The sequence below is a fragment of the Artibeus jamaicensis genome, unplaced genomic scaffold, assembly GCF_021234435.1.
Source record: "Artibeus jamaicensis isolate MK-2021 breed Jamaican fruit bat unplaced genomic scaffold, CSHL_Jam_final scaffold_1964, whole genome shotgun sequence".
Lineage (NCBI taxonomy): Eukaryota > Metazoa > Chordata > Mammalia > Chiroptera > Phyllostomidae > Artibeus > Artibeus jamaicensis.
This window is the reverse complement of record NW_026522030.1, coordinates 18,497,829-18,523,316: the sequence shown is the minus strand read 5'-3', so window position 1 is coordinate 18,523,316 and position 25,488 is coordinate 18,497,829. Positions and strand designations below refer to the sequence as shown.

General features: G+C 51.9%; 2 protein-coding genes across 3 annotated transcripts in view; both read right to left on the bottom strand.

Moving 5' to 3' along the window:
• The window catches only part of TRIM14 (tripartite motif containing 14), a 28,794-nt gene extending 15,058 nt beyond the window's left edge, over nt 1–13,736 (bottom strand). Inside the window, exons 1-2 of the mRNA XM_037140781.2 lie at nt 13,415–13,736; nt 10,735–10,830 (exon numbers count right to left, since the gene is read on the bottom strand). Of these exons, the coding sequence (XP_036996676.2) occupies nt 10,735–10,830; nt 13,415–13,636 (318 nt within the window). The 5' untranslated portion in view covers nt 13,637–13,736. The remainder of the gene's footprint in view (nt 1–10,734; nt 10,831–13,414) is intronic.
• Nucleotides 13,737–17,555: 3,819 nt separating this feature from the next.
• CORO2A (coronin 2A) overlaps nt 17,556–25,488 on the bottom strand; it is a 46,313-nt gene continuing 38,380 nt past the window's right edge. For both annotated transcript variants that reach the window (XM_037140782.2, XM_053656560.1), the window contains exons 5-12: nt 24,575–24,754; nt 23,851–23,967; nt 23,025–23,129; nt 22,149–22,245; nt 21,251–21,363; nt 20,806–20,896; nt 19,630–19,904; nt 17,556–18,688 (exon numbers count right to left, since the gene is read on the bottom strand). In XM_037140782.2, coding sequence (XP_036996677.1) covers nt 18,557–18,688; nt 19,630–19,904; nt 20,806–20,896; nt 21,251–21,363; nt 22,149–22,245; nt 23,025–23,129; nt 23,851–23,967; nt 24,575–24,754 — 1,110 coding nt within the window. In that variant the 3' untranslated portion in view covers nt 17,556–18,556. The remainder of the gene's footprint in view (nt 18,689–19,629; nt 19,905–20,805; nt 20,897–21,250; nt 21,364–22,148; nt 22,246–23,024; nt 23,130–23,850; nt 23,968–24,574; nt 24,755–25,488) is intronic.

Genomic DNA, 25,488 nt, shown 5'->3' with positions numbered 1-25,488 from the left:
ACAGAGGAACGTGTGAATGATCAAATTAAGAAATACATCAAGCAAGGGTATTTTGACACTTTCACTCCTAATTCAGACAAATAAAATGTGACCTTTACAACAATCAGAAACGTGACCACTGATATTTGATCATATTAGGGAACTATTGCTAATGTTCTTAGGTGCGATGATGATAATGAGTCCTTATCTTAAGGAGATAATATGCTGAAACTTTTACAGAGATGAAATGTGTCTGGAATTTGCCTCTAAATATGTGTGTATGACTGAGGTTTTACACAATAAAGTAAACAAAAATAAAATCCAAACAGATTACAACGCTATATAGTACAAAACAATAAATCTATTAGAGAATGAAATACAATTTTATTTTTTAATTATATTTTATTGATTATGCTATTATAATTGTCCTGATTTTCCCCCTTTGCCCCCTTTACCCAGCAACCCCCACTCCCTCGGACAATCCCCCCACCACTGTTCGTGTCCATGGGTCATGCGTACAAGTTCTTTGGCTACTCTCTTTCCTATTATGTACTTTACATCCCCAAGGCTATTCTGTAAATAGCTATTTGTATTTTTTTTTAATAAAAAGAGAATTTAGTAAATACACCCCTCTCGATTGACTGACTGTAGCCCTCTCACTCCAAAAGCAGATAGAGGAATTGCATCTCATTTGAATTGTGCTGTTAGGTGTTCAAAATATTTGTGCTTCTCAGTCCCCTCACCTCTTCACCCACCCCACACTCCCATCCCATCTGGAAACCATCAAAACGTTCTCCACATCCATGATTCTGTCTCTGTTCTTATTGTTTGCTTAGTTTGTTTTTTTTTTAGATTCAATTGTTGATAGACATGTATTTTTATCATTTTATTATTCATACTTTTGATCTTTTTTTTAAATAAATACCTTTAACATTTCATATAATGGTGGTATGGTAGTGATAAACTCCTTTAGTTTTTGCTTGTCTGGGAAGCTCTTTATCTGCCCTTCCATTCTAAATGATAGCTTTGCTGGGTAGAGTAAGTAATCTTGGCTATAGGTCCTTGTTTTTCATAACTTTTAACATTGCTTGCCAATCCCTCCCAGCCTGCAAAGTTCTTTTTGAGAAATCAGCTGACAGTCTTTTGGGAACTCCCCTGTAGGTAGCTAATTTTTTTCCCTTGCTGCTTTTAAGATTCTCTGTTTATCTTTAACCTTTAACATTTTAATTATGTGTCTTGGACTGGGCCTCTTTGCATTCACGTTGTTTGGGACTCTCTGTGCTTCCTGGACTTGCATATCTATTTCCTTTACCAGCTTAGGGAAGTTTTCTCCCATTGTTTTTTCAGATAGATTTCTAATTTCTTGCTCTTTCTCTTCTCCTGGCATCCCTCTGATGTAAATGTTAAGCCTCTTGAAATTGTCCCAGAGGCTGTTTACACTATCCTTATGTTTGGGCGATTCTTTTTCCTTCTTTTTGTTCTGATTGGTCGTTTTTTGCTTTCATATGTTCTAAATCATTGATTTGATTCTCGGCTTCATCCACTTTACCGTTGTTTCCCTGTAAATTGTTCTTTATTTCAATTAGTGTCTCCTTCATTTCTGACTGGGCCTTTTTTATACTGCTGATGTCCTCACTAAGTTCCTTGAGCATCCTTATAATCAGTGTTTTAATATCTGTATCTGATAGATTGTTTATCTCCATTACATTTAGCTCTTTTTCTGGAGTTTTGATCTGTTCTTTCATTTGGGCCATGTTTCTTTGTCTCCTCATTTTTGCAGCCTCCCTGTGTTTGTTTCCATGTATTAGGTAGAGCTGCTTTGACTCTCTGTCTTGGTAGTGTGGCCTAATGTAGTAGGTGTCCTGTAGGGTCAAGTGGCACAGCCTCCTCTATCACCCAAGCTGGGTGCTTGAGGTGTGCTCTTCAGGTGGTCTGAATATACCCTCCTCTTGTAGTTGGGCCTTGGTTACTGTTGGCAGATCCAATGGGAAGGATTTACCTGGGTCAGTCAGCTGCAAAGATTGGCTGTGACCATTTACCACCAACTTCCACCCTCCAAGGAGGATCAGCTGTGCAGGGGCAGGATGGTGGTGCTGGACGTGGTCTGTAGCAGTTCACTGGGTGCACTGGCCCTGGGGTTTCCTGGGTGGTGCAGGTCAATGTCAGTCCCCACCTGATTTTGCCCCAGGCCACCTACTTGAACTATAAAGCAGTCTGAGATGGCTGCTACTTTTTCTGGGCGTGGAGATTCCCAGGTAAAGCCAAGCTGTGAATCTAGACTGGCTGCTGCTAGTGCTGGGTGTGGGGCTCATGGAGGCCAGCTGTTGTTTGTTTAATAGGATTTAGGAAGCTGTGAAGCAAAAGCCAAGACCAGCCATTCATATGGAAAAGCAGCGTGGGTGGGCCCATAAGTTGGGTGGGGCAGAGTCTCTGGGGATCTTCAGGGAGGGGCAAACAGTTTTAGCCAGGTTGATGGAGTCTCTGATATGGCACCAGCTTGCCAGCTCTGTGGCTCTGTGGGTGGAGGATTTAGAAAAGGGACAATGGCCTCTGCTTGCCTTGATGCCAGACATTCAGTTCCTCTCTTTATGCCACTGGTGCCTTTCAAGCTGCTACCGGGTTGCTGGAGCTCAGAGGAAGTGAGTCTGAGTAGGTGAGTCTGTGTGTGGGTTCTTTAGAAGGATCTGCTTGGGGTTCCAGCAGTTTCTTCCACTGACTCAATCCCCACTGGATTTTGCAGCCAGAAGTTGTGGTGACTTATATTCCTGGCACTGGAACCCTGGGCTGGGTGGCTTGATGTGGTCTGGGATTCCTCATTTCCAAGATATGACCCCCGAATTTGTATCCACCACAAATGGTTGAGTGACCAGTCATTCTGCATCTGTGCCCCTCCTACCAGTCTGGATGAATGTGGTTTCTTTAATTCCATAGTGGTCAGACTTCCATTCAACTTGATTTCTGACAGTTCTGAGTGATGGCTGTTCTATATTTTAGTTGTAATTTTGATGTGGTTGTGTGAAGAGGTGAGCCATGTCTGCCTATGCCACCATCTTGACCAGAAGTTCTCTAATTTTTTTTTTTAATTTGATATTAGAAGACCTCTGTAAGAGGAGCCCAAAATTCAGATAGCAAGAAGGGAGCCATGGCAGATTTAACCACGTAAAAATGAAACTTTCCCTTAGAGGAAGGCACTGTAAACAAGGCTACGTGACAGGTAACAGACTGCAAGGGCTTATTATTCATAACACCTAGTTAAAAAAAAGAAATCACTCGACTTAACAATGGGCCAAAGATTTGCCAGTGCCAACGATGTGCAACACTGAGCTTCCCCACCCAGAAAGCGAGTGGTGTGATCAGAAAATACTTTCTGGGCATCAGACTGGAGGAATTTTAACTGATGGGTAATAGCAGAGTCTGCAAGACACTGTGGGTGGCGGTGTCTATTGGTACCGCATTTTCAGAGGGCGACAGGACAACATCGGAAGTTTAAGTGCATAAATCCTTTGAGGCAGCAGTTCCTCTGGTAGGAACTGATTCTAGAAAATGTTTTCACATGTGCACCAAGATGCTCACTACAGCATGTTGGTGATGGGGAAAATCTGAGCAAACTTTATAATATGGGAAATACATATACACACACATATATATAATAAGGGATACTATATTCAAACAATAAAGAAATACTTAGTAATTAAAAAGATTGCAGCATTCTGACATGTGCTATAACATGAATGAACCTCGAAGACATTATGCTAAATGAAATACGCCAAACACAACAGGACAAATACTGTATGATTCTGCTTATGTAATATTTAAAATAGGCAAGTTCATGAAGACAGGAAGTGGATCAGAGTTTCCATGGGCTGGTGGAAGGGGAGAGAAGAAGTAATTGTGTAATGGGTACCGAGTTTATGTTTGGGGAAATGAAAACATTTTGGAAACAGACAGTGGTGATGGTCGCACCACACTGTAAATGTAATTCATGCCACTGAATAGAGCCATTGAAAATGGTTCCAATGGTAAGTTTAATGTTACGTATCCTCGTATCTGACCATGCCCACCAAAAGAATGCAGTAGCCTGCATGTCCTGTCACGGAAAGCTCCCCAAGACACCATGTGATCAATACACAGGGCTGTGGAATGATCCACATGGGATGACCCCATTTATGTAGATGATAACAAGCCTCAGACTACGATCTTTGAACATATGCATCTGTATGTTTGCAAGTACATTCACAGTGTCTGCTTGTTGCAGTTCCATTTAGGAAGAAATGGGGGGTTGGGGCGTGGCCAAGAGTAATGCTCATTTTGCACTTTCTATAGTTCTGTACTGCATTCTACAATACTGTACTGCTGTTTACATTTTAAAAGTGAGCGTGCGTTCACGTGTTACTAGTACAACTTAAAAATATAAAACAGAAAATCAATTTAAAAAACACCCCAAAACACAGGCCAGCCTCTTCCCTCAGCCCAAACATCTGTGCAGCCCACACAGAGAATGGCCCCTGGCACCTGAGCAGGTGCGGGGTGGGCAGGCTCCCCTGTGATGCCCTGCTCTCTGCTTGGTGGGCCAGGAACATGCGCTTCGGCAGGACCAAGGCAGGTCCCCGGGTCTGTGTTTCCTACACAACGTTCTAGGCAATGGTTAGATCGGACAGAGGCTGGCTCATACTGCCACTCGCCACGGAGGTTCATTGTCTTTGGGCTAGCCTGGGGATGAGTCCACAGTCATCATGGCTCCTAAGGGCCACTGAGCCTGGATACAAATAATGTCTTTGCTGAAAGAACAAATCAAGGAAAGAAAAAATGCATTCCACAACCTAGATTTATACACACATTTTCGAGGCACAGTATGTAAACAAGCAGAGGAGCTTTCTTTGGGAACCAAGAGAGCAACTGTCTATATCTCCTTCCAACAAGCTATGTTCCAAGAAGTTTGTACAGATTCACTCTGTAAAGAAGAATATACAAAATAATCTTAATAACACTGTACATTGTTATAACTGAAAATAGCCACAAGAAAACTTAAGGCTGCCCTGGCTGGGTAGCACAGTAGGTTAGAGTATCATCCTGATATGTCAAGGTTGCAGGTTCAGTCCCTGGTCAGGGCACATACAAGAATCAGCCAATGAATGCATAAATAACTGGAACAACAAATCAATATTTCTTTCTCAATCTCTCTCTCTTTCAAATCAATAAATAAAAAAGTTTTCAAAGAAAACTTAAGGTGTAAGCATATTAGGCTGATTATGCAATATGGTTAAAAATTTAAAGAGACGGAGAATTCTGGTGATGAAACAAGAAAGTGTGCTGTCTGGTTTAGGCTGAGTTGGTTCAGAATGAAACTGGCTCCCAGACTGCACTGGGCTGAGGTTTGGGTGCGGCTGGATGGGGGCTGGGCCGGGCAGAGGTCCGACAGGGTCTAGTTGAGGAAGGTCTCACAGGGTGTCCAACCTTGTGGTGTCTCTGGGCCACATGTTAAATACATCACAATACGTAATAACACACACATACACTCTCTCTCTCTCCCCTAATGTTTTAAGTAAATTTACGATGTTGTGTTGGCCCGCATTCACAGCCATCCCGGGCTGCATGCCGCCCGCAGGCTGCAGGTTGGACACCCTGGAAGGAGTGTGGGAGAGAAAGGGCTTGAGCCACGATGAAGGTCTGGCCGTGGGAGGGGGAGGGTTTTGCACGTGAAGTGCTGGCTGCTGTGTGACTCCATCTCTGCCCAGGCCCCTGAAGCCCCATGGGAGGAGGAGCCTGTGAGGAGAACGGAAAAAACTGTTTCCCAGGAAATTGGACAATCCCGCTAGGGACACCTTTCAGGGGTGTCCCACCAGGGAAGGAGGTGTGCTGGCCGGCCCCACTCAGGCCATGTTAGCTATGACATTTGGGCATGGTGACATGTGGCAGGAGGGGGCAGAGGAATGGCCACACCTGAAAGTGTGGTGGAGACCAGTAATATCAGCAGGGTCCATAGCAAGGCCTGGGTGGTGTCACCCCATTAGCCTCAGACCCCATGCTCTGGCTTAGTCCTCAGAGCTCTGGTGGGCCACAGGGAAAGGCACCAGGCCAGGAGCCAAGGATGTTTGGAGCCCCCTCCCCCAGGGTGCCCGTCTAGGCCTATGTGCCTCAGGTCTGTTTCCTGGCCTCCTCCCCCGCTTTGCTCCCCTCTCTCTGGTGTGTCAGGCAGAGGGGCTGACTGCTGCAGCCCGGATCCCCCTCCAGGCTCGGTCTGGCCAATGGGAGGAGGAACTAGAGGGAGGACAGAGAGTGGGGGGAACGGCTGGTGTCCCCAGCCTCCGCGTCCCCTCCACCCTCCTGCTCGCACAGGCCGGCTCTGGTCCCAGGTGCTGCCTTGTGGCCCTGGGCTCTGCGCTCTGCTGGTGCCATGCTGCCGGGGTGAATGCGCTTCCCACCGGCTGGTGCCACTGCCTCGCCACGCCCTGGTGGGCTTCCTGCCTCCTCCAAGCCCCATCACCGTCCCCTGCGTTCATCACCCCCTCTGGGTTAAGCCCTCAAAGTGGCTTCTGTCCTTCTGTGTACAGCCATGGCCCTGGTTCGCCTCTAACTTCCTATTGACCGATGGTAGGTTATTATTTCCTCTTCTTGGCTGGCCCCATTTCCAAGGGCCTTTCTATGCACATTCTAGAATTTCTTATAATTCTCATAATTTTATTTTTTTTAAAGATTTTAGGGAGGGGATGAGAGGGAGAGAAACATGATGAGAGAAAGAAACATTGATCAGTTGCCTCTCACACACTCTCAAATGAGGACCTGGCCAGCAGCCCTGGGAATCGAACTGGCGACCTGTCAGTTCTCAGGCCAGTGCTCAGCCCACTGAGCCATACTGGCCAGGGCAGCTGTGCACACTCTAAATCCCTCCCTGGGTCTGGATTCGAATGGCATTAACCATACCCAAATATGTATTTTTTCCCCTTCATTTGTAAAAGAATCAGAAGCTCATTGTAGAATACTTGTAAGATTCAGAAAGAAGAATCATCTTATCCCAGTTTGAATAAAAAGCGTAGCAGGCAAGTGTTGAGCTGCCCTGAGTACATTCTCCCTGAGGAGCCATGGAAGGTGGAGAAGCAAACAGCCTGCTGACAAGGACGTCGGAGAAAATCATTGAACAGGTGTTGGTTGGGGGTCAGTGCCCAAGTCCTTCTGGATTGTTCTGTGAAAAGGAGTGTCTAGTTAGGCTGGTCACTGGATTCTGAAGAGCAGACTTTGGACCATGTATAAACTTTATTGCTTTTAATTTACTTACAAAACTGTTTTATGGATTAATTTTCTGGCGAAGGGCCAGAAAAAGGGCTTTCCCCCGACTGTGGCTGTGTAAACAAGTATGGAGCCTCGCGCCGGCCCCAGACTGCGCTCCCACACACAGCCGGGCACAGCGCACAAGAACCTCACCCACGTTCGCGCCTGTGGAGCCCAATGCATCACTTCTGGAAATGCATCCTGGAGGACATAGATCAAGGCGCCAAAAAGCGTTCACTGCAATGCTATTTTATATTAGTGAAACACGGGAAATGACCCAGATGTTCAACATTTAGGAAAAATGTTCAACACTTAGGAAAATGGCTTAATGAATCAACCTCCGCCCCCCCAAGAAAAACCCCTAAAAAACCCACACTCAGACAAATAACAAAAAGGAAATCCTTGGGTACCCAAAGCAAAGAGGGAACTGGGTCAGAGTCTCAGGCAGGTGGTGACCCCCCCCCCCCCCGTGGCCCGCGGAGGTGTCTGGGGTGCACCCCACAGGGATCTGCTCACCCGAGAGGGTGCTCGGGCCAGTTGGCCCCATGCCAGCTGAGAATGAGGAGCAGGCCACCAGCATCAAACCCGAGTCACAGAGAACGGCTCCATTCACGAAGCAGGCACCAAAAAAACTCCACCCACTGACCCGGGGAAGCGGCAAGGAATCTTGTCACCCATCCAGGGCCAAGGGAGAAAAGAGTCACTAGCAAAACAAATAAGTAAGCCCAACAATAGGCTTGGATTCCGAATTTGCGGAACCTCCAAGCTAAAAAAGTCACATGACAGCTGACCCGAAACTGCTGAGACTTGAGAGCCCCGGCCGAGGCGCACGCCACGGCGCTCCAAAGGGGTACCGGCCCCCCACCCCACGCCGTGGAAGACACCTACTGCAGGCATGATGAAGACACGAAAGTCGAGTCACATGGGGAAACGGGCCATCACGGCTCGCCTCCATACTGGGGACATGACACTATCTAAAAGAGCAGATACACACAGAAAAAAATCCCAAAGTGTGACTAGTGGTTGGCCAGAAGCAGCTGAATTATGGCTGAATTTTGAAAAGTCTGCTTGTTGACCAGGACTTGCAATGGAAATGCCCCCAGGAGACAGCCGAGCAACACAGTGAGGAGACTGCGCAGGCAGGTGGGGGGTGGGGAGCGAAGATGGGGCCGCACGGGGCCCTGACAGTTCCCAGGTGGGAACGCAGGCCTGGGCTGGCCACCTCCTCCTACTTTTCTGTATCTCATTTTTATACAAGTACCTCTCGGCTTTAAAATGCTAATTACATTTTTATTAATTACCTTCTGAGGGCCCCTTAGGTTTAAGTCGAATGAAACACGTTCAGGCCCTGGCTGGTGTGGCTCAGTGGATTAAGCGCTGGCCTGCAGACAAGTAGGTTGCTGGTTCCATTCCCTGTCGGGCACGTGCCTGGGTTATAGGCTGGGTCCCCAGCTGGGGGTGTGCAAGAGGCAGCCGATTGATGATGTTTCTCTCCCTCTTTCTCCCTCCCTTCCCATCTCTCTAAAAATAAATAAATTTTAAAATGTTCAGGATTTGTATGCTGAAAACTACAAAATGCTGATGAAAAAACACAAAGGGGCTAAATAAGTGAAGAGAGATACTATGCTCATGAATTCCCGTGCTGTAATTAGAGAGACAGGGAATAAATTAGGGACTGCTAGGGGTCTGAGATTGTCGGGGGCAGGTGTGGAAGTGACTATAAAGATGTCTCGGTGGTGATGGGATGGTTCTGTATTTTGAGTACTGTATTTTGGTGGTTACTCGAATCTACTCATGTGATAAATTGACACAGGACATATACACACACTGTCGATTTTCTGGTTTTGAAATTGTACTATAGCTAGGTAGGCTATAACCCTTGGGGCAAACTAGGTAAAAGGCACCAACTTACTATCTTGGCAACTTCCTCTGAATCTGTAAATACTTCTAAAGAAAAGTTTGAGAGTTGGGGAGAAGGTTACAGAAAGAAAACCACTTCTTAGATTTAAGCTGCAACCTGTCCCCTTAGATTGTCCAAGTGAATCTTAACTCTTGTCTTGGGGGGGCCCACGCTGGTTCCACTCAGAGATTTGCCGGCAGTGAACCTGCGCCCCTTGGTTCTGGCTAAACAGCCCAAAGCGCCTCCCCTACGCCCTCGGTGTGCCAACTTTGTTTCCAAATCCTTTTGAACTGATTTGGATCAGTCAGGGATTGGAGTCCTGCTCCTGAAGACAGGAAGGACACTGTGAATAATTAAGCCAGGGCCACAGGTAGGAAGCCGTCCTCAGCAAACTGCAGCCCGCACTCATCTTTCGGATAACGGATGTCGGGCCAGCCGGGATCCCACTCTGTCACCTGGCCTTGGCACCTCTGCTTCTTAGATAAGCCGAAACCTGCCCCCTTACACTGTCCACATGGATCCCAACTCTCATTTGGGGGCCTCACACTCCATCTGCTCAGAGACTGGCAGACAGCGAGTGCCCCTGTGGGCCACTGCCCCCATCAGCCCGGCTCCCTCCCTGACTTGTGAGGCCAGGCAGGGACTCACAGAGCTCTCAGGGGAAACAGGTCCTGGGGGGCAGGACACAGAGGTAGAGAGTTCATACAAAAGGCCCCGAGAGACAGAAGAACTTTTCCATAGTCAAAGCAGCTCCAGATAACATCAACCCCCACTTCCCATTTAAAACCCACAGAAGAGCCCATTTAAATAAACAACATCAGGAAAGGAGAAGCGGGAACAAAGTAAATATTGGCGGAATACATTTATACCTTACTTGCTTTCACCATGGCGGTGAAACATGGAGAACTATTTGCGTGTTCCTTAAGCTGTACTTTGCTTTGTTTAAGGCATTCGGGGGGCGGAGGGCTAGCCCCTTCGAGAGACTGGCCTTGGTGACCTAGAGAGCAAGGCCCCTCCCTGATACTGTGAGGGGCCCTGGGCGAGGCTGGAGTGCTGGGGGGGGGGCGGACTCCCCACGAAGCTCAGGGAGCAGTAGCGTCAAGACCCCTTCATGGTCTTACACTTAATTTTGTATACTTTTGCTCAAAAGAGCCCCCCTAAATCAGCAATTTTCAACCTTTTTCATCTCATGGCACATACCAACTAATTGGTAAAATTCTATGGCACACCCACAAAAATTTTTTTGCCAATTAGGTATAATTTTGACTCACTCACACCGGATGGTTATTGTGTTGGCGGTTCTAATTTTTTTTTTACTTTGACAATCTAAGGGTACAGAGGTCAGTGACCCTGACTAAACAGTTAGGTACTGGCATGTTTTAAAAGTACTCGCAGCACACCAGTGCACGCCAACGGCCCACTGGTTGAAAATCACTGCCCTAAATTATAGGATCCCAGGCCCCACCAGACCTGACTGGCCCCCTTATAGGTTGGTTTTCATTGTTCCTCGGCTCCATACTGGGGAGAGCCTCGTGTCTGGGGAGAAATGTGGGCGTGTCGAGTAGGGTGAGGAAGAAGCGTTCACTTGCCTTGAGCTGCTCGGCAGCATCTTCTATCTGGCTCCTGTTGTCGACTTGCTGCTGCTGCTTGGCTGCCAGCTGCTTTAAACATTCCTGGATGACTTTCTGTGTGTAGAGGAGTGAGGAGAAAAGTCTTAATACTGTTTGTTGCTTTCGAGACACAGGGCTCCCTGAGGGTCACCTCCTGTCACCTGTGTTGCGTTTCCGCTGAGGAATCTGAGACTCGGAAGGCGAGATGACTTGCCCAAAGTCGAGCAGCGCATTGAGGGGTGCACGGTAGCTAGGGCCCGCCCCCGCCCCCGCCCCTTCCGGGTTTCAGAGGCCCAGTTGGGGATTCTTTGAACCATGATGCCCCTCCACCCCACCGTTTTCTAGGACAAGCTAGAGCATGACCTTGCTTTTCCAATCCCTCAAATAGGACATTAAGGCAAATGGCCTGGGGACAGGGGGAGAGAATTCATTTACAGAGCGAGTATTAACTGAGCTCCTATTATGTGCTGGGGCCCTGCCCCTGTGGCACTTGCTTCCAGAGGGGTCTATGGCCCTCTGGCCTGGATTGGGGTTCAGAAGACCCACATGTGTGAGAGGCCTGCAGGGTTCATGTGCCCCTCTCCCTCCCATCTGAAATGGCCCCCTTCTCTACCTCTGCTTTTTGCAATGGCCCCTTTTTCAAAGGCCTCTCTGTGACCCTTTTTCCTCCAGTGGAACTTTACCCCCCACGCCTCCCCATTCTAGCTTTTTTTGGCTGGCCTCATACTCCACTGCTGGGCTGACTGGGAGCTTCCTGAGGGCAGGTCTGCTCCATTCCTGGCTTCCCCGTAGGGACCAGGGGATGATCTAGAAATGTTTGCCAAATCAAACAGAATTACCAGGGGCTGCCAACTTCAAGTGGTGACCCATGGCCACCCAGTAAGTTATGAGCACAAGCCTCATAGTAGACTCCTGGTCTGAGCCCCATGTGACCTGGGAAGGTGACCTCGCTTCTCCAAACCTCAATTTCCTCAGCTGTAACTATGGAGATAAGCTCATAGGGCTTCTGTGAAGAATAAATACAGTTTATTTATTGCAGTAAAGAATGCAATAAGGATTCATTTGGTGCAGTAAGAATTCGCTATTATGTGCAGTTTTATTCTAGGTGGGGTGTGGGAGTAGGGACACAGTAGTAACCCAAGTCCCAGGAGCACATCCTCACCCCACTGTGATTTCTAAGCCTTCAAGTCCAGCTCCTGTCCATTAGCCGAGGATAACTCAGCCTCCTGATGCCTCTGCCCTCCTGCCGCAGTGTATTTCCCCTGTTTTGGTACTTGGGGAAACCCTACTCATCTTTCAAGGCCAATTCCAATCGCACCTCCTCCAGGAAATATTCATGGGCTTCTTGTCCCTGTTTCACAGTCTTCCATCCGGCTCCCACTGACCGCTGCCTCGGGTGTCCCACTTAAAATACTTACACACTATCGTCACTGTTCTCCCCCACCGGCCAGGGAAGTGACCTCCAGGTCAAGGAAGAATTGATCTGTTCCCTGACTCATGGCACAAGGTATGTGCTGAATGGATTTGATGAGTGAATGAATGAATGAATGAATGAACAGATGGATAACAGATAAAGAGGTGAGTGGAGACACAATGGATACACCTAGGTAGGTAAGTAGATGTACCCAGGAGACCCACAGCCGCATCTCTGGACAGTACCCTTGTTAACTCTGGAGACCAGCCTTGTGAGGAGCTATTATTACACAGTCATCTTATATAAGGAGAGGAGGACCCTAGGGGCACAGGCAGGCCCCGAATCCCGGGCTCCTCCTGCCAGACTGGCCCTCAGGAGGGCCCCTTCTTGTCTTGGAGCTCTAAGGTTGTTAAGCCGATGGTCGAGTTAAGTCATGACTGCGAGGGAAAGAGGCCATTCATTGTGGGGACGGGTTAATCACGGGAGACTTCTCGGAGGTGTTGGAAGCAACTTCTGCCAGAGGCAGGTGGGCCCGCCCAACCCAGAGGGGTAGATTCATTTGACTGGAGCCGCAGAACAAGCCCACCTCAAGGCTGGGACAGGAGTCCAGAGCCCCTGCCATTATTAGGATAGCAAAGGTGAGGGCTCCCAGGTGAGAGTGGACCCCGAGCGGGGCGGTTCATGGGGGGAGCGCTGGGTTCAAGCCTCCAGGGCCTTCCTTCCCCTGTAGATAAAATGGCTGTCCTAGCTCCCACCAGCAGTTATGCCTGAGGAATGGGAGGGTGTTGAGGGGGCAGGGTGGAGCGGGGTAGGCTGAGGTGAGAGCTGAGGCTGCTGGCGGGCAATCGGACAGTCCGCAGTCCCTCCCTGTGAACCTCGGGAGGGAAAATCAGAGATTTGTGTGCAGCATTCCAGGCTACCAGGCTGTTTTCTAACAGGGAGGGACTTTAATCTTTGTTAAAAGGCTAATTTTCTTTGCCTCCATGTGGGTGTGGTGGAAGAGGTCAAGGGTATCTGGGAACTGGTGTGGCTCCCAAGTTCTCCCTCCCAAACCCACTTCTTCTGCAGATTAACTGTTGACCTTTGCCCCGTCCTGGGCATCAGTTTCTCATTGGGAACAATAGCTCAGTCGCCTAGATGACTGCTGGGCTGTGTTGAGGTTTCCGGGTCCCAACGGGAACTGGCAGTTGACACCGGTCTCCCACCCCGCCCCCCACCCCATTCCACGCGCCCCAGCTTCCCCACCTGCACGTGCACCGCCTCTTCTGAAGCCAGGCCCACAGGGTGGCCCCGGTGCGCACCCAGCACCGGGCAAAGCGCGCACACGCAGCACCGGCAGCGGCGACAGAAGAGCTCCGCCGGGCGGTCGCTGTGCTCCGGGCAGCGGCAGCTGCAGGCGTCCTCGGACTCGGACTCGGCGGGACCTGGCCCCGCAGGTGTTCCGCTTACTGCCGCTACACCCGCCATTCACTCCCTGAGTTTCGGGCAGCAGCGGTGTAGGGCAGGGCGATGCAGGGCAGGGCGGTGCAGGGCAGAGCAGTGCAGGGCAGAGTGGGAACGGGAAATCGAAAGCAGGACAGTGGGGCGGAGCCCCCGGCTCGGGCGGGCCCTGCTCGGGGTGGAAGGCAGAGGCGCGCTGCTGCGGGGGATGGGGGTTGGGGGACCGTGGCTGCATCGTCACCCTCTTGCCCTGTAGTGTACTTTTCCGCCCCCCCTGTCCCAACAGCTTTTAGGTGGTGCTGAAGGCTCAGGCCTGGTCTAGCCTGCTTTGTGTCTGGCCTAGGGGTAGCCACAGCAGAAATGAAGGTTCACTCCTGCATACCTTCAAATAAAACAACTAGTTATTTTACCGGCAAAATTGATTCACTAGGGAATAGCAAAGGAGTTGCAATTCAGGACAAGCAAGCTGTAGCGACAACCACAGGCAATTCTAACAAGCAAAGGAAAGGAAAGTTACTTTATAGAGAAAAAGGACGCTGGGAGGGGTCGTTTTGAAGCAAAGGGACAGCTCAGGCTGGTGACAGTTTCTCATTGGCTGAGTTGCTGGGCAAGAAGGAAGTCTTCCTTTCTGCTGCTGGAGTGGCACCATAGTGTCCCCTCGCAAGGTGCATGTCTCCCGTGTGTCCCTAGTTGATGTTTTTTTTCCATCGGGGTCTGTACCTGACTTACAGCCCCAGTGCCTGAGCCCCCCCCCCCAGTCTGGCCCCCCAAATCTGTTTTAACTGAAGGTTCCTTGGAGTTTCACTCCTAACGGGCTAACTGGCCGGAGGCAGGCTCCCCACCCCCACCCTCAGTGAGGTTATCCCGTCAAGCTCAGAAAACTGCAGCCCTGTGGATGGGGCCAGGCTGGCTGTGGCCTTCTGGGGTGGGAGTCATTTACCTACATTTACCACTTTCCCTTGATTCTCTCTCACCCTTTCCCTGGAGAAATAACCATTCCCACAATTGTAAGAAACATCCTGGAAGCCAGGCACTCCAGGTGAAGGTCTCAGCTTCAACAGAATGTAAATCGGTACAACCATGATGGGACAGTGTGGAGGGTCCCTGGAGGTATTCATCCAAAGTGCATGAAGTCCAAATCTGGGAGAGCTGCAGTCCCCGGCTTGTTACAGCAGTGTTCACAGCAGCCGAGATATACAAACGACTTCAGGTCCCTCAGCGGATGAATGAATGAAGACGTGATGTGTGTATACACAGTGAAGTGTTACTGAGACCTAAGAATGGAAAGCCTGCCATTTTTGACGGGGGGGGGGGAAGGGGGGGAGGAGGGGGAACCTGAAAGACAGTGTGCTAATAAGCCAGACAGAGAAAGACAAAACCTATATAGTATCTATGTGGAATCTAAAAAAAAGAAGAAGTTGAACTCATAGCAACAGAGTAGAAACATTGGCTGCCAGGGTGGGAGAAAAGGCTCCAACTCAGCACAAGATACGTAAATTCTGGAAATTTAATGCACAGCACGGTGACTATCGTAAACAGTATGTATCGTATACTAGATATTTGTTGAGAGTAGATTGCAAGGGTTCTCACCACACACACAAAATGGTAACGATGTGAGATGAGAGGTGTGTTAATTAGCTTGAGTGTGGTAATCATTTCACAGCGTGTGCATTTATTAAATCATCACATTATGAAACCTAAACAAAATCATGACCTAAATACATACGATTTTTATCAATCATACTTCAGTAGGGGGGGGGGTGGTCTCAGCTCCTACCTCCAAGGCCCTTGGCTTTTACTACCTTTAATCCCTGCCAGCCTGTGCTCTAATCTCAGCTTGTTTCCAGGCCAAGGAATAGGTGGTTTTCTCTGCTTACTAGAACACACTTTCCCCAAATGCCCAATTGTCTTGCCATTGCCCTGCCTACTCCTATTTATCCCTCATGTTTCTGCATAAATGTCACCTCCTCCCAGAAGCCTTCCTTGCCTCTCCTCCCGAAGCAGCCTACATTTCCCCTATCCTGGCCCTCTCCTTCCCCCAGACCATGACTTAAAACTTCAGAGGGCAGAGACAAATTCTGCCTCACCTGTTTCTCAGTCTGGAAAAGTAGGTACTTGTTATTTGTGGAACAAATTAAGAAAAGGAAAGTTCCATGTATTAAAATGTATAGGCAGATGATGTTTATTATTTTTTTAGATTCTTCCCATAGCACAATTCCACATATATTTATTTTCACTTTGCTTGCTTGATTGACTTATTTTTTTTTTTTACAAAGGTACAAGGAACTTCAGAAACAACATTAAAACAATCAGTTTCAGGCACGATTTTATATGAAAAGCATAGATCAACTGCTGACTTCCTGCTTCCCCCTATGATACAGTCTTGAAGTTTTGTTCCAAGAAGAACAATTACTAGAGCCCTGAGGTGGATACACCCTGAAGCTCATCTCCCAGAGCCGGCTTCATTCTCAGCAAGTTCCTGAGCCAACAGCCAGGGGTCGCCAGGGCGAGCAGTGCGGAGGTGAGCGCAGGCCCCGCGCCCTGCCCTGAGCGTGAGGGCCTGGCCCTGCAAACCCTGGGCAAGTTCCACTCCATCAGGTGGGAACATAAACAACAAAGTAATCTTTAAAAATGGCTTAAAAAAATATCTGATAAAAATTACCTATCCCTCTCCCTGGCTGTGAAATAATTTAAATAATTTACTCTAAATATAAAAAAGAAAGAAAGAAAAGGTTTGTTCATGGATGCCTTCGTGTTGTTGCTGAGCGCGAGGCCTGGGTCCTTTTGGGTTGGGGAGAGTTTGAGGAGGCACCTGGAGAGCTCTGGAGACTCAGCCCTGTCTCCCCCACTTTGTAGCCAGTGCCTTTGGGCATGAAAGTTTCTTTGTTCTCAGAGGCTAGTCTTCCCTCCTGAACACAGGACAATCATGCCTGACTGATCTGTGTTAGAGCAGAATGTGCTCGAGAGTGGAGGTGGAAGGGCTTTGTAAACTGTGAAGTGCTGGCCGAAAATGAGGCTTCCAGTGGAGGTCTGCTTCCCTGACACCACCTGGGATTGGGTCTTTGGCAAGCTCGGTGGGCCCCAGCGACTGAGTAAACGGAGGACAAGACGAGCAACTGGGGTGTCTGGCGTGAGCAGGCAGACAGGCGGAAGCAGCCAAAGCTAGGGGCAGGGGCAATCAGGAGCACAGGGTGCCCATGGTGCGGGAACAGTGGCCGGGGCAGCTGGGGCAGGGAGCTGGTGGAGGGCTCAGAATACTGCTTCCTGATTTTAGCCTCTGGCCAGGACTTAAAAGACCAGGTTGGAGCCCCCAGCTCCTGGTTGGTCCTTGTCTTTACTGTGGATGGCCCAGTGTCACCACCCTCACTGTATTGCAGAATCACCTGGGAGCTTATGAAAACGTACAGAAGGCCAGGCCTCTCTGGGCTGATTCAGCAGCAGCTAGTCCGGGTCGGGCCTGGCCATCTGTATTTCCTGAATGCTTCCAAGGGCACTCTGAGCTACAGCCTGAGTTGAAACCTACTGGGCTGGTGGCCTCCTGCAGTCCCCATCCGAGCCCCAGGACTGCCCTGGGCCACAGGCAGAACCCCTCATCCACACTTCCCCAGGTAAGCAGGTGTATTCAACTCCCAACATTCCCTGTCTCCAGCCAGGCCACTGTATTGACCCCAGAAAAAAAAGAAAATCCCAGAGAAGGGCTCAGCGTACAGATTCACAAAGGAGGGACATAGAAGAAGCTAGGCTGGACGGGACCTGTGGCCTTGCTTCCTTGCCTAGTACAGTCATCCTTCCCCGGAAGCCCTTTCCGCGGGGCAGCCAGCAGGTTCTGCCGGCCGGCTGCCAGCCCCGGGGCTCCCTACTCCCGAGGGCCCATCTGTTACTTTGGATCGACATCTGCCTGTCATCCTGTCAGAGCAGGCTCTGTGGCCAGAGGGCTTTGGTGGTCATGGACCAGTGACCCAATGTCTGCATCCCACATAAGGGAGTGTCCCTCCACTTCCCACTAATTCCGGCTGAAAAGGGGATGGCCTCGCCCTTCTGCCTGTATTATAGAATTGGGCTCAAACTTGGCTCTCTCCCTGCAGTGAAACTCCCTCTGCCCCTTTGCTGGTGTCTGGTGAGTTCCCATGACAAACCCAGATCATGCCCTGCAGGTAGTTTTCCTTAGGTCAAGGTTAACATTTCACGTGTTGGGTTGGCAGATTCCAGGGCCCACTTTGTTCAGATGGAGAAACTGAGGCCAGAGAGGGAACAACTTGAAGTCATGCACTTCAAGTCCTGGGTGCAGCCGAGGCCAGGACCGGCGGATTGCTGCCGTGTGGCTGACAACTAGATCGGACCAGAAACGGCGGCAAGGCGCACCCAGGGGACCTGAAGCTCAGCCTGGCCCTGCCATGGACTCTCTGGGCCTCTGTTTCTCGCCCCCCAAAAAATGAGGAAGTTTGGCCAATCACAGGTTTTCAAACTTCTAAAATGTTTTGAGTGGCAGAATGATGTATTTCATCAAAGCCAATACATAAAGCAGAAAGAAGGGGAGCCATCTGGTTGGGATGGGGGGTACAGCCCTCCTGCTTAGCTGCCCCCCACTCTATAGACTGTAGTTTGAACACCACAGGCAGGTTCGCCTCCCAGGTCCTTTCAGCTCTGACTTTCTACCTGTATAACGTTCTTTCCCATCAGAAGTTATAGCTTATCATGGACCCTCACAAACAGAGTTAAACAGAAGGCAGTTATCATCTAAAAAAAGTCAGTTCAGACACTGTTTTGAGAAGGCAAATAGAAAAACGGCACCATGTCCCACTGGAATCTTTCGGTGATCGAGTTTCATTTTCTGGTAAAAAATATAGAAATAGTGGTTGTTCTCGGGGGGGCGTGTGGCTTGATTCTGAACCTCCCCGCGGAGCCGAGTGGTGGGTCCCTGAGGGCGAGGAGGGCAGGCGCCTCTGTTCAGAACCGCTCTGAGTTCATCCGCAAGTTTTTGATCTCCAGCTCCAGCTGTTTGGCCTGCACCTCTCGCTGGGTCAGCAGTTCTCGGAGTCTGCGGATCTCCTCCTGCTGCCGGTAGAACATCTGCAGCAGCTGGGGGAGCACGAAGAGGGGAAAGGTCATGCAGGTGGCCCGGGGTGCCAGGGGGTGGGACACCCTCAGAAAGACTAAAACTCTGTCCCTTTTGGGCTCAGAAAGGTGGAGATGCTTAACGTGGCTGAGGCCTAAGTGGGCAGCCATGGTGTAGACCTTTTATAAAAACCTGATTCACCTAATAGATGACATTCAAAAAGACTTGATATTTCACACTTATTTTTTTTGCCTCCTTAGACTTCCCCATGGGATGGAGGAAAGGGTATTAGGCCCTGATGTCTGAAGACTGGGGTTTTCACCACTAATGAACTGTGTGACTTCAGGCAAGTTTCTTACTCTCTGAGCTTGAATTTCCTCCTCTGGGAAATGGGGGTGAGAAGACTCACTTCAGTGTTATCACAACTGCAGCTGCCGTACATAGTGGTACTGGGTGTTGGGTGCTAACTCTGAGTATGGTTAGTCCACTGGGTGCTCACAAAGACCCTGAGAGGGTCCCAGTGTTAGCACCACCCCCCTTTATTGCTATGGACACTGAAGCTAAGAGAGACTCGGTCCAGGGGGCCGATGTCCCACAGCTAGTGCTCAGGAGAGCCTGGACTAGAATCCCTCCATGACATGCCAGCCCTTTGGTTTTTAGCCCCAACCTGTTGACTCCCAGGGCCACCGAGAGATTCACCCAGGTGGAATATTAGAGCACCTGTGATGGCGCCGGGTACACAGCACGTCAGAGCTGGAAGGGACTTGAATACCCACCGAGTCCCAGTCTCTTCACTGTACAGAGAGTTCCCCGCAGACGGCACTCACCGCCTGCCTGTTGAGTGAATTAACAACTTGAACGAAGTGGCTCGGCCAGGCTACGCAGCTGGTGATTTCTCTCACCCCTCACTTCTCTACCCACTGCCCCACTCCCCAGTGCAGATGCACCCCACCCTCATCCACACCTCGTTCTCCGTCTTTGGCGGGGGACACTCGAAGATGTCAAAGCCGTTTGTGAGCCAGGTCTTCTTCTCTTCCAGCCTATGCTCTGCTGCCCACCTTGGTGACTTCTCCTCCAGCAGAGAGAAGGACCTCTGGCCGTCTTCTGCAACCAGCTTTTCCGTCTGGCCCAAGAGGTGGGGCGAGGCAGGGGCTGTGGGGCTGGAGGGAGCACTCTCTGGGGGCAGAGGCCGAGGGCTCAGCAGCTCGGAGCCCGGCCTGAGGGACACCAGGACTGGCCCTGGGAGAGAAGCAAAGGGCTGTGTGAGGACTGAGAGCCTGTAAGCACCTGGGCACAGGGGGCGCTGGTGCCAGCAGGTTTGCAATGACGCGCGGACCCACCGAAAGGTGTGGGAGATGTGGCCACATGCAGACAGGCACAGACCCACGGACTGGGGCAACCCGAGTGCAGATCAGAGTCCCATGCACGTGGCCATCTGAGGAAGCCTAGTTTATAGGAGCAGTTGGGCCATGGCTGGAGCTGCCCCAGGCCCCAGGAGCTTCTCCAGTGAAGCCTTGGCCTTGCTCTGTAGGGCCAGCCCCACCCACACTGCTCTTGGCCACCTGCCAGGAAGCGGGGGAGGCAGGACTCTTGGAGAAGGATGGGGAACCTGGACCCAGAGAAGAGCGAGACTGCCTAAGGGTTGTACAAAGGAGGGGCTCTGGGGGTAGACAGAGGGTGGGCGGCAGGTAGGTGGAGATCCTGACCACAGAGGCCGCAGCTGTGGGGGGTGGGAGCACCCACGCCTTCCCCTGGGCTGGCCCTTCTGTTGACAGGGCAGGGAGGGTGAGTCAGGGCAGGCGGAGGGGGTCTTCTGAGTAACTGTGGAGGCGGGGGCAAACGGGTGGGCAAGGGTATCTGGCCAAGACGATGCGGTCACTCTGCATAGCCCAGAGTTTAAACTAGTTTTCCATGGAGCAAAAATCCCTTGCTTTGGGGGAGCATTCTGAGCCACCTAGGAAAGCCCCTCCCTTCCTGGACCCCATGTGACCCTGCCGGCCACTGGAACTGACCCTCGGGGACCAGTCCTCTGGGGTCTCAGGGGAATACAAATGCTGTCCAAACCCCTCCCAGCTACCAAGGCCATAGGACATTCCATTTCCCCCATATTCGCCCAAGGCCTCTTCTCGGCCCTTCTCACCTTTATTCACCCCACTGAGCCATTCCCTGGCCGTCAGAGAGGGCTGCGCCGCCGCCGTGGGCGGGTAGATGTCCTCCTGGTAGGATTCCGACTGCAGGAGAAGCCAGGACAGTGAGAACAGGACAGTGAGGGGAGAGGAGGCCACCCACAAGAGGGTCCTTAGCGAGCTGGGGGTCCATGCCTTCCCCAAGCGCCATAAGTTGAGAAAACCAAGGCCCAGACAGCAAAAGGTCGTGCCCAAAGGCACACAGCAACTCAAGAGCAGAGGTGAGGCAAGAATCAGGATTCCAGACCCCTGTGACGCCTCACAGATGCAAGGCCTCCCCCAGAGGGAAGTGCTCATCAGCTGCCCCACTGCTGCCTCTGCAAATGGCTCCCCCGCCCAGGGCTAGTCTTCTCCAGGAAGGGCTCCCCGCCCCCTTGTGGCCGCCCCCAGCACTCTCACCCGCCGGGGCACTATCATGGATATGGGCTCGATGAGGCTTTTGGTGGTAATCAGCTTGTAGAAGCGGAAGATCTCACAGGTGGACACATCGAGACCTCTCTTTGGCATGACACCTGCAGGAAGATGGTGACAAGGGCCAAGCGGTTCCAGCTGGGCTGGGGTCAGAGGGACCCAGTGTGGGGGGCCAAGCCACGCCACACACAGGGATGGGAAGAGACCTCCCGCCACCCGCGGTCCTTCCCCCGCACAAACAGCTCCTCAGCAGACAGCTCTGCTGGGTTGGGCCCTGTGCTGGAGAGACAGGGTTGGAATCGTCAGACCCTGTCCCAACCCTGAAGGGTTCAAATGATTTTAGCTCGGCTGTTGCAGGAAGTGTGCTCCGTCCCAGGCCCTCCATCACCATCCCCACAGCTTGTGAACCTGGTGCTCCGAATAGAGCTTGTCCAACTTTCTTCTGATCACTCTTGGCTTGGTACAGCTTTCTCTGTCCCTTTACTTCCAATCTAGCTGTGTCTTTACATTTTAATGGGTTTCTTGTAGACAACGTATGGGTACAGTTGCCTGGTTTTATTTTTCAACCCCAATACACTGAAAAAGTAGGGGCTCTCTCAGGTCGGTCTCTCCCATCTCCATTCTACTATTTAACTACTTAACCTTGGCCTGGAACTCCTCCATTCTCTCCCCAGGCTGTACTCTGCCTCCTCTTTCCATTCCTTACACGTTGCCTCCTCCAGGAAGCCTCCCCGAGAGCCTCCTGTACACTTAACTAGAGCCCCCATCGAGGCAGACTGTTGATCCACCATCTCCCCTCCCGACTGTGGGCCCCCCAGGGCAGGGCCTGAATCTGACTCCTCCCCGTGTCCCCAGGTCCCAAGTGGCCTCGGAGCCCCACACTCACCGATCCCCTTCTGTGGGGAACAGGAGCGGTATTCGGTCAGGTAGTTCAGGTGAGGTTTGCTGGCGCTCACCTCATAGTAGCGGATGTTCCCATCTCCCTGAGGAGGAGGAGGAGGAAAAGGGGATGGTTTAGAGTCGGTCCCCTTCAGCCCCCCACCTGGCCCCCACTGCCATGCAGAAGAAACCTGGTGTTCATAGTAGGTAAACAGTTGGCAAAGCCACCTCACACAAGGGGACACCAGGGAGTTGTCACCACAGCAACAGGACGGTCCTCACTTTAACACTCAGTGCCCCCAGCCATGACCCAAGCCTACTGGGTGTCTCCAAGGCAGGAAGGTCTGGAACCCTGGAACCCCACCCCTTCCAAGAGCTGCACTCAGTGGTCAGAGCGGCCTGTCCTGAGCCCAGTGAGGGGGTGTTCCCTTCAGGGGCATTTCTGGTTGTCACTCTCATAATGACTGGGCAGGGGAGGAGTGGGGGCCACTGCTGCTGGTGTGGATGGGTAGAGGTCAGGGCTGCCAAATACAGATGGCAGTCCTATCCAATGAATACCCACTCTGCCCCAAATTTAAAGGTCCCCCTGATGAGACACGCCAGCTGGTCCCTCCTCATCTGGACCCAGAGTTGGGGAGGCGCCAGCTTGGGGTGTCTACCCAAAGCTGTGGGTCCAGGGGTGCTTGGGAGCCAGGAAGATGAGAAAAAGGTGCTGGGCTCACCACAGGGGGAGAGTGTCCAGCGGCTCCTGGCTATCCCTGCCCCTGCCTTCCACCCCAGGGGCCCCGGGCAGCTGGCTGGCCACAGTGGGGCCACACTTAGGCCTGTTCTGCCTCCGGCCTCAGGACTGCACAAGGCCAGCTTCCTCCCGTGTGGGACTGACCTTTCCCACCACGTAGAGCATGTTGGTGTCTGCGTCGTGGAAGGGAAACAGCACCCCCGAGGAGCCGTCCAGGTCCTCCTCCGTGAGCGGCACGGAGAGGTCGTCCTGCAAGAAAAGGGGGCCAGCAGGTCACTCACGAGGGTTGTCAGCAGCGCTCTCTGAGCTACACATTCCCGGCATGGAGCCCTGGACGTGTGTGCGTGCATGTGAGCGAGGGGGCGAGAGACCGAGTGTCGGGAGAGAGAGGGAGAGGGAGGGCGGGAGAGAGAGAGAGTGGCAGAGAGAACTTCCTTTTATTTTGCCAGCACACTGGCCTTAGCAAACCACTTCTCATACCACCCTCTGCCACCTGTTCTGTTATTCACTCTAATAGATGAAGAAGGAAATCCAGAGGAAAGGAAGTGGTCTGTCCTGTCTTCGAAACTGGCCCAGGGCTCCATCGGATCAATACCGCTTGGCCTGGCCCTCACCCCACCCCCGAGTGGAACATACGGCTCCTCCTGCCCACGTGCCTCATACTTCATTCCAAGCCCCTGCCACAGCTGTTCCTTCTGCCTACAAGGCCCTCTTCTCCCTTCCACCCAGTCTGGTTTCAGAGGTGGCCACATGCCCTCTCCTCTCCTCTGCCCTGACCAGTCTGCTTCTGTGAGTGACAAGATGCACAAGGTCTGTGCTCATGCCTCAGGCTCTCAGCATCTTCCTGTTATTCATCAGTAAATTCAGTCAATGAGTGGATGAATGAATGAGTGAATGAGTGAATGAGTGAAGCCAGAACTCGGCTAAGGAGTGGTGGTGAGGTGCGCTGGGGGCGCTGCAGGGGACTCACCTGGTCCCACAGGGCCAGCTGCCGGTTGTTCCATCGGGAGGTGCCCGTGGACAGCAGCTTCTTCAGGTTCCCCAGAAATAGCACTTTGCTGGCCCGGTGCCCCTTGTAGCTGGCCTCCTAGAGAGACATGTGGGGTCAGGAGTCCCTTCCTTTGCTTATGCGTTTGCTCTGTCCAGAACGCCTTCGTGTCTACCCCACCTCCACCTGGGGGATCCTTCCGGAGTTCTGAGCTACAGCAAGAGGCAAATCTTGCCCAGATCCACACTCTTGTTGAAGATTACAGAGCACCCACTCTATGGCAAAAGCATGGGGCTGGGCAGGCGCTGCAGCTGGGTTATGTCATTTAACCCTCTGGGAGGAAGGACCAGCAGCCCATTGTTGCAGATGAGGACACAGAGGCTGGGGCACCTGAGAGTGCTTGCCTAAGGCCACAGAGTGGGTCCACAGTGGTGCCCTGGAGCCTCCAATCCCTTGTCACACCCCTGACAGAGCTGGGGCACACAGACAAGCTTTGGCGTTAGACCAGGTTCGAATCCCAGCTTCCAACGTGAGCCGGTCGCTGAGCCTCTCCCCCACCTCGGGTCTCGCATCTGAACAACGAGGACAACCCGGGTGGAGGCGTGGCCAGAGCTCATGGCGCTGTTCGGAGAGGCCTCTGCCATCTCCACACCACCCTTGCTCCTCGGACCCCTGGTCCCAAGCCAGACTCCAGCCTAGCACCAACCTGGAGGACCGTCCCTGCTCGGGGGTCGAGAACCCGGATCTTGCGGTCTTTACAGGTGGTGGCCAGCAGGCTGCCGTTGGTGTTGAAGGACATAGAGAGGATCACATCTTGGTGACAGTCAATTGTCTTCACGGGGCTCATGATTACAGTCTCCTTTGTATCCAGGTTCCAGACCATCACCTGCACGGCAGAGAGCCGGCTCTGAGCCCAGCGGCCACCCCTGCCCCGGCCCCCACAGTCACATGCTGGCCAGGCTGCCATGAAACACAGTATCCCCGGGGGGGACGTCACAGATGGCAGTCTGGCCAGGCGGCCTCAGGTGGGAGGCGGGTCTGCTGCCGGCTGACGCTGCCACGTGGTAGGAGGGGGAAGCAGGGAGTCAGGCTGGCTGGCAGTGGGGGAAAAATACTACCATCTGCCTTGGAGCGACGGAACATCCATGCTGGGAGGACCCCGGGGGACCCGCCAGCCCAGGGGTTCAAACAGCAGTTCCCACCTCACACACACACGCAGGGCTGCCTGTCTGGTTGCACCGACCGTGCACTGCACAGCTCTAGGGCGCCCCATTACTGTCACCCGTCACATGAACAGCATCCCCTGGAGCTGTGTGCACAGGGACCTGTGCCACGGTGGGCGGGAGCCCTGCAGACATGCCAGCACGGACATTTGGTGGTGGCCCTGTCACAGGGGCCCCTGCGGTGCCTCGGAGGGTAAAGCCCTACGGGGTTGTGAAGGCCACAGCTGCGGTCACACCAACCCCTCAGTGTGTCTGTGCACACACTGAGGAACTGAGGCCCAGAGAAGACCAGGGGCCTTCCCGGTCCACAGGGCCCAGCCTGTCCCCTCTGGGCAGACTGGTGGTTGGTTAGCCGGTGTCCTTCCCAAACTCAGTCCACCTGGGACCTCAGGATGTG